The following is a 13,260-nucleotide window of genomic DNA, read 5'->3' as shown; positions in this document are numbered from 1 at the left end:
TCAGTTTTGTAAAGCTTTTTTTCCCCATTATTACTCAATGGGCAGAAATAAATATTAATATATACAGTTCTTTAAAATGTGTACTCTTGTTCTTTGGCATTTTCCTGGGCAGAAATAAATATTAATATATACAGTGTACTCTTGTTCTTTGGCATTTTCTGTTGTGCATCGGAGCCTCTAAGCAGTAAGCTACAAATAATTATTCTCATTTTCTTTTTGTATGCCGTGGATTATATCCACTTGGTATGCTGTTAATGCTTTGCCTGACTGACCATCTACAATTGTTTTGATCTGCTTAGTTCTGGACTTTTCTCTGATGACAGCCCGTCGCCATGAATATGCCAATCTTCATAGTTGCTGGCCTCCTGGTGCACTGTGTGTTCCTGATCTCTATTTTCGACATTTACTTCACTTCTCCTTTGGTTCATGGCATGACTCCTCATCAGACAACGCTGCCACCACCCGCACGGCGCTTAGTACTTTTTGTCGCCGACGGCCTACGTGCAGATTCCCTCTACGAACTGGATAACAACGGCACTTCTATGGCTCCTTACCTAAGGTGAGTTAGTCTTTCTTCCTCCCTCCAATCTTCCTAATGCCAGAGGTACAAACATGTATCATTTGTTTCATAGAGCTGGAGATGGGATTTGCTCTAGAAAGACCAAATTTTGTAATGAGGGGAAAACTGAGTTCTGCAGTTAGGGCAAGATGAATCAAACTATGCAGATTTGCCCAAATGACCTTATCTGTGTATCTAATAGCCATGTGCCTCCCCACACCCACCACTGCGGATCAAAAAATTCACACCGTGGAGCCACCTAGGACTCTGACAACACTTTCTACAGCCCCATACTTGCAGACAAGTCTCTGGAAGCTAAAATAGAAGGGGATAGAGGAGTAGAAGAAGAAGAAGAAGAAGAGGAGGAGGAGGAGAAGGAGGAGATTGGATTTAAACCCCACCCTTCACTACCTGAAGGCGTCTCAGAGCAGCTTACAATCTCCTTTCCCTTCCCTTCCCCACAACAGACACCCTGTGAGGTAGGTGGGGCTGAGAGGGCTCTTGAGAGAACAGCTCTGAAAGAACTTGCGACTGACCCAAGGTCACACCAGCAGCTGCATGTGGAGGAGTAGGGAATCAAACCCAGTTCTCCCAGATTAGAATCCGTGCTCATAACCCAGTTAGGAGGAAGTTAACAGCAATGTCTGCATAGGTGAGGACTTTCTTTGACACCCAAGATCTTGTGAAAAGACTTTGAGCTCTGTGGTGCTAGTTTGGGTTGCCAGGGCAACCTTTGATAACAGCACGAAGGCTGCTGCCCCTCCGCATACAGAGTTCTGGGGAATCTGGAGAAGGTTCACGACCCTGGCACCTGATGCCTTGGAAAGGGCAGCACACCCCTCTGGAGGTTCCCTGCAACAGTGAAGCGGAGGATTCCGTGTTGTCTAGTTTGGGTTGTGGGTGAGGGTAGGGTAAGTGGGTACGAGTAGGTAGGGAAGGGAGACAAGCAGGCAGCTGGAGGGGCAAAGGGCAGGACCGAGCCAGTGTGTGTGTGTGTGTGTGTGTGTGTGTGTGTTGGGGGGTGGTGGGATTTTCTCTTCCTCTGCAAGTCCCGGCAGGTCTCCCCTCTTGTTTACAGAAGTGAGCCTAGTAGATTCAAAATATATTAAAGTTCCTTCCATCTCCACACTTTTTTATTTTATTTACTTCACTATGGTTTCCAGTGAGAAATCAAAAAGGGCTTGAGGACACAGAATCTGGGCCTGGGTAAAAAGCCCACCCCTAGGGTTGCCAAGTGTTTCTTCGCGCTGCATGCACGTCACCCGGAAGTGACAGGCGGACGCCAGGCACGCTGGGGGCGGCCCCACAGCCATACAAGGGAAAACCATAGAGTTTTCCCTTGTATGGCCGTGGCCCCGCCCCCGGTGTGCCCACGTCACTTCCTGGTGACGCGCACGCAGGGGTGGGGTTCCCCCCGGGGCCCGATTCCGCGGCGTCGGAAATTGGGCCTCCAAAGCGGGGGATTACCCGCCACCCGCCCCCACTTGGCAGCCCTACCCACCCCCGACCTTGAAAACTGGCAGGCATGAGAGAGTCTGCTTTTCAAAAGTGAATGGAGACAGTTTATTTAGAAAAAAACCCACTATAACTGAGGTAAACATTAACCCCTTAAGTAGGATTTGTGGGATGCTTCAAACAGTACACATCCAAGGAAAAGCAGGTTTATAATGTGCAAATATAGCACTCTACTGTATTTAAGTTACACATCAGACCCATTGAACCTGTTGGAATACCGTAACACCTCTGTCTTGTGCACTCATTTTTCCGGCCAAGCAAACTGAACCTAAGATTTGATATCTCCTCAAATTCCTATTAGAATAACCCTTCTGTCTCAGACCCTGTTATCTAACGTCTGACTAACAGCCTCACCCCGTCAGATCTTAAATTTTTCTGGTACAATTCCTATTGGGTGATTTGGAGCGTGGCTTTGATTGGCTCCTCTCTCACGGACATTTCAGACCTCTGCCTTTCAGAGGTGGGGTATAATCAGGGCTATCTTTGGGGCAGGAACGCACAGGAACGGAGTTCCGGCTGGCTTCAGAGTTGGCCACGCCCACTACAGCCAAAACCTCTGCGTGCCTGGCTACACAGGGAAGGCCTGGAGAACACCCCCCCCCCGGTGACTCCGAGGCAGGCGGGCCAAGGGGGGCCCTGGAAGGATCGGGGAGGCATTTAAATGCCTCCCCGTGCCTTCCCTGGACTGTCCAAGGGCCGGCTTGCCTGGGCTCCCCACAGCTACGGGGTGCCGGGCAAGGGAAGGGAAGGCATGGGGTGTGGCCTAATATGCTCATGAACTGTGGCCTGTTATGCTAATGAGTTCCTGCTGGGCTTTTTCTACAAAAAAAGCCCTGGGTAGAATTGTTTTTAAAGTACCGTAAATGTAGCAGCAGAATCCATAGGCAAGAGTTATCGTAACCTGCCTCTGCTTATCACCTTTGTATACTATGCACCTATTCTCCCGGTATTTTATTTTCAGGAATGTCATAACATCCAAAGGCAGCTGGGGAGTATCTCATACTCGCGTCCCAACAGAATCTAGACCGGGGCATGTCGCTCTCATAGCGGGATTTTATGAAGATGTCAGTGCTGTTGCCAGAGGTATGCCAATAGCCTGTGGATCCAAACGAGTTTGTATTGACTGAGTGTAAAAATGTTTCTCTTCTGTTAAATAATGTCATCTGCAATGTTCCCTCTAAGCCGTGGAGTCTTGTGAGCAAAAATCCTACTTTGTGAGCTACTGGCATGAAAGTTGTGAGCGAGCGATTTGGCTGCTGCATCAATTAGTTTGCTCTGGAGCCATCTTTCCTGAGCCGAGACAAAAATGTGTGAGACTGAGGCTAAAAAATTGTGAGCTCGCTCACACTAACTCAGCTTAGGGGGAACACTGGTCATCTGCTAGATGCATTCATCTTAAGGTTCAAGATTTTTAGGGAAGATCCGTCCATTGTTGCTACTGCTTTAAACTAGGCCAAGTTTGCTCAAACGTTCTTGCCCCACGTTCTAGACTCAAATTAGTATTTGAAAAGTTGTGAATGCTTAGTGATAGGCAGTACCACAACAGGGACACAATATCCGGTGAGGTGTGGATGCAGCCCTCGATTAAAGTGTTTTGTTAGTCTTTAAGGTGCTACTGGACTCTTGCTCTTTTCTTTTCTTTTCTTTTTTGAAACCCCCAAGGGGGTATTTTTATTGTTTTTCAATAGACTACAAAACTACAAAGAAAAAATAGGAAGGGACTACATCTATGGATAAAGGAAAGATACCCACACTAACTAAAAACCCAAGAGTGAGAGATCATAACCCAGTTAAGCTAAATGTTAGTATTACCTTTGTTAATAAAACAATATACTTGTAGAGTTCTTGCTTTGCACTGCTTCTATGTTAGTAAATTAGTTATCTTGAGAGGGCCTTCTGAGCATTTCTTCAAAGAGCAATTTTCAGAGTCCTTCTGCCCTTACTTTGGCTTGACTCTTGCTCTTTTCGATTAAAGTAGATACTGAGGTACACTTGTTCATTGTTAGCAAGGTCAGCATAACAAGTGCTTTAAAAATAGCCAACGTTTCCTTGTGCACTGAAGATCTGCCTCATGCATGTAAGCGTTTGGTAGATGCCACTTCTGTATACTGCATGTATTTCATGTATTTCATGTCTTTCATTTCTTTCATGTCTTTCATGAAGGGAGCCAGTTTGGTGTAGTGGTTAAGTGCGCGGACTCTAATCTGGGAGAACCTGGTTTCATTTCCCACTCCTCCACTTGCACCTGGCTGGATGGCCTTGGGCAAGCCATAGTTCTTCCAGAGCTGTCCTTGAAAAAGAGCAGTTTCTGTTAAGAGCTCTCTCAGCCCCCCCTACCTCACAGGGTGTCTGTTGTGGGGAGGGGAAGGGAAAGGAGTTTGTAAGCCGCTCTGAGACACCTTTGGGTAGTGAAGGGCGGGGTATAAATCCAATCTCTTCTTCTCTTCATTTAAGTGCTCTCTATATATTGTATTATATAAGTGGATAGTGTTTAATTTTGGTACTTATATTTTTGACACAGGAAATTGATGTTTGAAGATAGTTTCTTTTGTAATATGTTGCTGTTTAATAAAATTTAATTTAAAAACCCCCGCAGTAACAATGTAACTCTTGACTAACAGGATGGAAAGAAAACCCAGTGGAATTTGATTCACTTTTCAATGAAAGTAAATACACTTGGAGTTGGGGCAGCCCTGATATTCTCCCTATGTTTGCAAAAGGTAAGCCTATCTTAGTCTTAACGGCTACAGAATTTCAAGGCATCGTCACAAAAATGCAGCATACAAAAAAAGCTCTTTGTATGTCCCTCAAGAACTCTCTCCTGGTATTATATAAATGTGAATCTAGGCCTGATTCCCACAATATGGAGCTGCGGTGGCTCAAGTGGTTAAGACGCTGAACTGCAGGCTGTGGAAGGTCGGTAGTTCAGCAGTTCGAGACCCGAGTGTGCCGCATGACGGAGTGAGTTCCCGTCTCTAGTTCCAGCTCCTGCCAACCTAGCAGTTTGAAAGCAAGAAATTGCAAGTAGATCAATAGGGACCACTTCGGTGGGAAGGTAACAGCGTTCCGTGCGCCTCGGTGTTTAGTCATGCCGGCCACATGACCACGGAAACGTCTTCGGACAGCGCTGGCTCTTCGGCTTTGAAACGGAGATGAGCACCGCAACCCTAGAGTCGGGTTCGACTGGCTTTCGAGCAAGGGAACCTTTACCTTTTGCCCACAATATACTTATCACATTCCTGGCGGGCAACATGCTGTCTGGAGTATTTGCCACGAGTGTTGATCATTGCCAAGGCTAATCTGCACTGTGTGTTGTAAAGGATTTTTTGGGGGTTGTAAAGGATTTTTTTGGGTTGTGAAGGATGGGGTCTAAATCCAATCTCTTCTTCTCTTCTTCTTCTGTTTTTAAAAAAACACTCCCATTGCAATGTCTCCTTCTTTTCTGGGAGCCCTGGAGAGTTCTTATCCTGTAAGTCTTTAATCACTTTCTGTAGGAAGTTGCAGAAGCATGCCACTTTCAGGGACAACCATAGACACACACATGGCCAGACAGTCTCCATGGTTCAACTTTTTGAAAATCGGAACTCAGTGATGGAAGGTATCTAAAGTCTCACTCCCTGAGAGCATAACACAAACATTCTAATTGCTTGGGCCAAAAAAGAGGATGTCAAATCATCATGGAATTGTTCAAGTGGATTCATGAGGTGGCGAGATAACAACCCACGTGATCATCGGCAGATGTACATACTAATTCTTGTAAATGAACATTAGACCTGAGAACACTCTTTAGCTGGTTGTAATTCTGTGTTGGGGAAGAAATGTTTTTTCTGGCTGAAGAGCGGGTGCTTCTTCAAACAATGGTTTCTTCTTGACCTTCCAATAATTATTGTGAGCATTCATTTGAATCCCCCTCCCGCACACCGTAGCCATGCTGATAAGCGCTTTATCTTTTTTAAAAGAAAAATGCCAAACCTTGGAACATATAACAAGTGCTTTAAAAATAGCCAACGTTTGCTTGTGCACTGAAGATCTGCCTCACCAGGGCTATTTTTGGGCAGGAACACACAGGAACGGAGTTCCGGCTGGCTCCCAAGTTGGCCACACCCAGCAGGAACTCATTAGCATAATAGGCCACACCCAACAGCAGAAACTCATTAGGATTGGCTACAGTAGGGGTGTGTGGCCTAACATGCAAAAGAGTCCCTGCTACAAAAAAAGGTCCTGGGTTTTGACCACAAACAAGGTAAACAGAATAAGAAGCAAAAGGTGGGTGTGGCTGGATGAGCACACTTCTGGCAATAGGGGGCTGTGGCCTAATATGCTAATGAGCTGTGGTGTCAGGGTGTGGCCTATTATGCTAATGAGTTCCTGCTGGGCTTTTTCTACAAAAAGAGCCCTGTGCCTCACGCATGTGAGCGTTTGGTAGATGCCACTTCCGTATATTGCATGCATTTCATGTCTTTCATTTCTTTCATGTCTTTCATTTAAGTGCTCTCTCTCTATTGTATTATATAAGTGGATAGTGTTTGATTTTGGTACTTATATTTTTGACACAGGACATTGATGTTTGAAGATTGCTTCTTTTGTAATATGTTGCTATTTAATAAAATTTAATTTAAAAAAAACCCCGCAGTAACAATGTAACTCTTGACTAACAGGATGGAAAGAAAACCCAGTGGAATTTGATTCACTTTTCAATGAAATTAAATACACTTGGAGTTGGGGCAGCCCTGATATCCTCCCTATGTTTGCAAAAGGTAAGCCTATCTTAGTCTTAACGGCTGCAGAATTTCAAGGCATCATCACAAAAATGCAGCGTACAAAAAAAGCTCTTTGTATGTCCCTCCAGAACTGTTCTCTTCTGGTATATATAAATTTGAATCTAGGCCTGATTCCCACAATATGGAGCTGCGGTGGCTCAAGTGGTTAAGACGCTGAACTGCAGGCTGTGGAAGGTCGGTAGTTCAGCAGTTCGAGACCCGGGTGCTGCATGACGGAGGGAGCTCCCATCTCTAGTTCCAGCTCCTGCCAACCTAGCAGTTCGAAAGCAAGAAATTGCAAGTAGATAAATAGGGACCACTTCAGTGGGAAGGTAACAGCGTGCCGTGCGCCTTGGTGTTTAGTCATGCCCATGGCCACATGACCACGGAAACGTCTTCGGACAGCGCTGGCTCTTCGGCTTTGAAACGGAGATGAGCACCGCAACCCTAGAGTCGGACTCGACTGGCTTTCGAGCAAGGGAACCTTTACCTTTTACCCACAGTATACTTATCACATTCCTGGCTGGCAACATGCTATCTGGAGTATTTGCCAGGAATGTTTATCATTGCCAATGCTAATCTTCACTGTGTGTTGTAAAGGATTTTTTTTGGGTTGTAAAGGATTTTTTTGGGTTGTGAAGGATGCGGTCTAAATCCAATCCTTCTCTTCTTCTTCTGTTTTTAAAAAAACACTCCCATTGCAATGTCTCCTTCTTTTCTGGGAGCCCTGGAGAGTTCTTATCCTGTAAGTCTTTAATAACTTTCTGTAGGAAGTTGCAGAAGCATGCCACTTTCAGGGACAAGCATAGACACACACATGGCCAGACAGTCTCCATGGTTCAACTTTTTGAAAATCGGAACTCAGTGATGGAAGGTATCTAAAGTCTGGCTCCCTGAGAGCATAACACAAACATCCTAATTGCTTGGGCCAAAAAAAGAGGATGTCAAATCATGGAATTGTTCAGGTGGATTCATGAGGTGGCAAGATAACAACCCACATGATCATCGGCAGATGTACATACTAATTCTTGTAAATGAACATTAGACCTGAGAACACTCTTTAGCTGGTTGTAATTCTGTGTTGGGGAAGAAATATTTTTCCGGCTGACGAGCGGGTGCTTCTTCAAACAGGGTTTCTTCTTGACCTTTCAATAATTATTGTGAGCATTCATTTGAATTCCCCCCCGCACACTGTAGCCATGCTGATAAGCGTTTTATCTTTTTAAAAAGAAAAATGCCAAACCTTGGAACATAAGGCATGAAGGTGCCTTATAGTAAGTTAGACTGTTGGTCTATCAAGAACAGTATCTTCTAGATAGATAAGCATATGGAGCAGAAGTCCATCAGTGGCTATTAGCCACAAGGTATAGATAGGAACTCTCAGTCTGGGGCAAGGGATGCTCTGTATTCTTGGTGCTTGGGGGGGGGGTCAACAGTGGGAGGGCCTTTGGTGTCCTGGCCCCACTGCTGGACCTCCTGATGGCCCCTGGTATTTTTTGGCCACTGTGTGACAGAGTGTTGGACTGGATGGGCCATTGGCCTGATCCAACATTGGCTTCTCTGATGTTTGGAGCCAGTTTGGTGTAGTGGTTAAGTGCGCGGACTCTAATCTGGGAGAACCGGGTTTGATTCCCCACTCCTTCACTTGCACCTGGCTGGATGACCTTGGGCAAGCCATAACTCTGGCACAGCTGTTCTCGAAAAAGAGCAGTTTCTGTCAAGAGTTCTCTCAGCCCCACCTACCTCACAGGGTGTCTGTTGTGGGGAGGGGAAGGGAAAGGAGTTTGTAAGCCGCTCTGAGACACCTTTGGGTAGTGAAGGGCGGGGTATAAATCCAATCTCCTCCTCCTTCTCCTCCTCCTTCTCCTCCTCCTCCTCCTTCTCCTCCTATGTTCTACTTTAACTGGCTCTGCAAAGTGTTACGTCACCTGATACCTGGTTCTTTTAACTGGAGGTGAGAGGGAATGAACCCAAGACCTTCTGCACCCAAAGCACAGAGCCATGGTCTCTCTCAGCCCCACCTACCTCACAGGGTGTCTGTTGTGGGGAGGGGAAGGGAAAGGAGTTTGTAAGCCGCTCTGAGACACCTTTGGGTAGTGAAGGGCGGGGTATAAATCCAATCTCCTCCTCCTTCTCCTCCTCCTTCTCCTCCTCCTCCTCCTTCTCCTCCTATGTTCTACTTTAACTGGCTCTGCAAAGTGTTACGTCACCTGATACCTGGTTCTTTTAACTGGAGGTGAGAGGGAATGAACCCAAGACCTTCTGCACCCAAAGCACAGAGCCATGGTCTCATCCCAAAGTTATTGTTATTCCTAAATACAAAGGATTAGATCCAAAAATCCTCCTATGTGGGCAAAAGGAGGCTTCCACTTCTGCATGAGCTTCACAGGGTTAGGGTGTTTCTGTGAAATGTGAAAGTGAACTCTTGAGTCGATGCTGGGAGAGATTGAAGGTCAAAGAAGAAGGGGATGGCAGAAGATGAGATGGTTAGACAGTGTTGCCGATGCAACGAACATGAAATTAAGCAAACTCCAGGGGACGATGGAAGACAGGCACGATGTGGTCCATGGGGTCGCAAAGAGTCGGACTTGACTGTGCAACTGAACAACAAAAGAACTCGTGAGTCAGACTAGAAGGAATTAATCCCTCTTGCACCTTTTTATAGGTAGATGGCAAGTGTGCCCCTCCCATCCCATGTGATTTGAAAGAGGGGGAGTTTGAGTTTTTGTCTCAATGCAATATCAATCCCCTCCCCTGGCTGTTAAGACCACCGGGGAAAACATATAGACGTCCGTATGGTTCCCTGTACAACACACAGCTGCCATGAAGAGGGACAACAAGAGAGCAAAAATGGCAGGGGGGAGAGAGGTGGAATTTCACCCTCCCCTCTCTGTGGTCTTGACCCAATAGTCACTACAGTGTGGTATAGTGGTGTCCCGCCACGGGCGGAGATGTAGGGGCGGGGCGGCAGGCAGAAAAGGGCCGTGTTCAAGCCCCCGCAACTTACCAGGGCGGCGCAAGGGCGTCATGAGGAGCCGGACGGGCGGCAGAAGTCCGGGCAAAGGAGTGGCGTCATGAAGGCTGATGGGAGGGGCCGCGGGCGAACGCAGCAAGAGCGATGCGCTGTTAACCACAAGGGCAGCGCAGCTCAAGCCGGCCCGTTGGAGCCCGCACTCACCGGCAAGCAGATGGGGCCAGCGGAAACGGCTCGGCGTAGTCTATCTAAAGGGGGGCGGGAACCGGATGGGAGGAGGTCCGGGGAGCCGAGGGGGTAATAAAAGCGGAATGAGGGAGAGGGCCAGGGAGGAGTACTGGGACTGGCCGGGGCTGAGATCCAGAGAGAGAATGAGAGAATCCCCAGGAGGCTGACGGGTCCGTTCGGAAGCCAGTATCCCAGGGACGGGTAAGAGTGCCGAGAAGTGCACCCTGCTCACCCCGTCTTCTGAGGCTACTCCTCCCCATTCGCAGAAAACCCTCCACTCGACTCCAAGGCGCCCTGCGGCACTGGCCAACCGTCCCGAGGGGCAGAGAGAGAGGGCGTCGGCTACGGCAAGTACAGGGTCCTCCGACCAAGACCTGCCGGAGCCCGACAAGTGGTCAAGAGGGGCAGACTCTAATCTGGAGAACTGGGTTTGAGTCCCCGCTCCTCCACGTGAAGCCTGCTGGGGGGACCTTGGGCCAGTCACTGTTCTCTCAGAACTCTCTCAGCCCCACCGACCTCACAAGCAGTGTTCCCTCTAAGCTGAGTTCACACATTTTTGTCTTCGCTGAGGAATGATGGCTCCAGACCAGAGCAAACGTAATTCATGCAGTAGCCAAATCGCTCGCTCACAGCTCTAATGCCAGTAGCTCACAGATTTAGAATTTTGGCTCACAAGACTCCACAGCTCAGAAGGAGCATTGGGGTGCTTGTTGTGGGGAACTGCTTTGAGACACATGAGGCCTGCTGGGTGACCTTGGGCCAGTCACTTTTCTCTCAGAACTCTCGTCGTCCCATCTACCTCACAAGGTGCCTCTTGTGGGGAGAGGAGGGCGAAGCAAATTGCAAGCTGCTTTGAGATGCACGAGGCTTGCTGGATGACCTCAGGCCAGTCAGAGTTCTCTCAGAACTCTCTCAGCCCCACGTACTACACAAGGTACCTGTTGTGGGGAGAGGAAGGTGAGGGGGTTGTAAGCTGCTTTGAGACACATGAGGCCTGCTGGGTGACCTTGGGCCAGTCACGGTTCTCTCAGAACTCTCTCAGCCCCACCTGCCTCACAAGGTGCCTATTGTGGGGAGAGGAAGGGAACGGTGATTGTAAGCCGCTTTGAGACTCCTTAGGGTAAAGGCAAGCGGGGTATAAAAACCAGCTCTTCTTCTTACCATGAGTCAGTTGCAACTGGTTACAGAAGGGGGGCTCTTTTTGTAGCAGGAACTCCTTTGCATATTAGGCGACACACCCCTAATGTAGCCAATCCCCCAAGAGCTTACAGTAGCCCCTGTCAGAAGAGCTCTGTAAGCTCTTGGAGGATTGGCTACATTAGGGGGCGTGTCACCTCATATGCAAAGGAGCTCCTGCTACAAAAAGAGCCCTAGAGGGCACAATTTTGCATGATTCTCCTCTCCTACTGCAGACCACTGCTTTGGTCCTGAGAATCCCTTGGTCAAGTACAGAATTTGTGTAGTGTAGCCAGCATGGTGTACTGGTTAGGAGCAGAGAACTCTAATTTGGAGAGTCGGGGGTAGAGTCCCCACTCCTCCACATAGAGCCTGCTGGGTGACCTTGGGGCAGTCACTGTTCCCTCAGAACTCTCTCAGCCCCACCTACCTCACCAGGTGCCTGTTGTGGGGAGAGGGAGGGTGAGGTGGTGGTAAGCCATTTTGAAACACCTGAGCCTTCCTGGGTGACCTGGGGCCAGTCATGGTTCTCTCAGAACTCTCTCAGCCCCACCAACCTCACCAGGTGCCTGTTGTGGGGAGAGGGAGGGTGAGGTGGTGGTAAGCCATTTTGAAACACCTGAGCCTTCCTGGGTGACCTGGGGCCAGTCATGGTTCTCCCAGAACTCTCTCAGCCCCACCTACCTCACAATCAAGGCTCCCTCTAAGCTGTGGACTCTTGTGAGCAAAAATTCTACTTGGTGAGCTCCTGGCATTAAAGTTGTGAGCGAGCCATTTGGCTGCTGCATGAATTAGTTTGCTCTGGGGCCATCCTTCCTGAGCTAAGACCAAAATCTGTGAGCCGGAGGCTAAAAAACTGTGAGCTAGCTCACACTAACTCAGCTTAGAGGGAACACTGCTCACAATGTCCCTTTTGTGGGGAAGGGAAGGCAGTTGTAAGTCACTTTGAGACTCTGCAAGGTACTCTTCTATTTACTGGTCAAAAATAATGAGAGAGATTCATGGATCTTTCAGGGCTGCATCTGGCTTGACCCTCATTGGTTTGTGATTTCTTTTTTTTAAAGGTGGCCCAGGTATTGTTACGTCCCTGGTTTAGAACTCCAGCCTGTTCTCCTTTTCGGAAACATTCAAGAATGTTCTTTGTTGTACAGAACCACATATTTTGAGCTAATTAGGAAAGCCTCAAAGAAATCCTGCCCGGTTTCTTTTCAGAATGATAGACGCTAGGCCATAGGGACACTAAGGAGTTGATAAGAGACAGGAGTGACGAATGAGAGAACCTTGGGCTGTGTAAATGATGCAGAAGAACCCCCCAGGGAGGAGAAACTGTGTACCGTGGTTCTGAAACCCATGAACCGGAATAATGTGATAAACTTCAGGGCCTCCCTCCACCGTATATCATTTTGGAACTGACAGAAGGACTTTAAAAAATGGCAGTGGTTCTTGCCATCTCCTGAATTTGGAACGTCCCTTTTCTTTTACCTCCCGTTATACTCTCGTCTTGAAAACGCTTATGGGGCAATACTGAGAAGAGTCACAGCCTTCTAAGCCCACTGACTTCAGTCGAATTAAAGGTAAAGGTAAAGGTTCCCTTGCTCGAAAGCCAGTCGAATCCGACTCTAGGGTTGCGGTGCTCATCTCCAAGCCAAAGAGCCAGCGCTGTCCGAAGACGTTTCCGTGGTCATGTGGCCGGCATGACTAAACACAAGGCGCACGGAACGCTGTTACCTTCCCACCAAAGTGATCCCTATTTATCTACTTGCAATTTCTTGCTTTCGAACAGCTAGGTTGGCAGGAGCTTTAGAAGGGTGTAATTCTGTTTAGAATTAACTATTGGGGGTTGGAATAATCTCCTTTAGGTTATACTTTTTCTTGGAATCTGGAGAACACAGGAGAGTAGCCGGTTGCATCCTTCTCCTCTTATCCGCTAAGAGATGCAGGTTCCTTTGATGTAAGAAGCTTTCTTTTGACTCTTGTGTTGAAGAAGACACCTTGCACTGGCAAAAGGCCCCTCTGTTAACTGGGCAGGGCATTTGGATGCATTATTT

General features: G+C 47.8%; 1 protein-coding gene across 1 annotated transcript in view; it reads left to right on the top strand.

Moving 5' to 3' along the window:
* Window positions 1–307: 307 nt before the first annotated feature.
* The window catches only part of LOC107122898 (GPI ethanolamine phosphate transferase 1-like), a gene marked incomplete at its 3' end in the record, with an annotated part of 26,500 nt that continues 13,547 nt past the window's right edge, over window positions 308–13,260 (top strand). Inside the window, exons 1-3 of the mRNA XM_015426037.1 lie at window positions 308–559; window positions 3,036–3,157; window positions 4,696–4,794. Of these exons, the coding sequence (XP_015281523.1) occupies window positions 333–559; window positions 3,036–3,157; window positions 4,696–4,794 (448 nt within the window). The remainder of the gene's footprint in view (window positions 560–3,035; window positions 3,158–4,695; window positions 4,795–13,260) is intronic.

The sequence above is a fragment of the Gekko japonicus genome, unplaced genomic scaffold (assembly GCF_001447785.1).
Source record: "Gekko japonicus isolate JY-2015 unplaced genomic scaffold, Gekko_japonicus_V1.1 scaffold5982, whole genome shotgun sequence".
NCBI lineage: Eukaryota > Metazoa > Chordata > Lepidosauria > Squamata > Gekkonidae > Gekko > Gekko japonicus.
The sequence above is the reverse complement of the archived record's forward strand: the minus strand, read 5'-3'. Positions and strand labels throughout refer to the sequence as shown.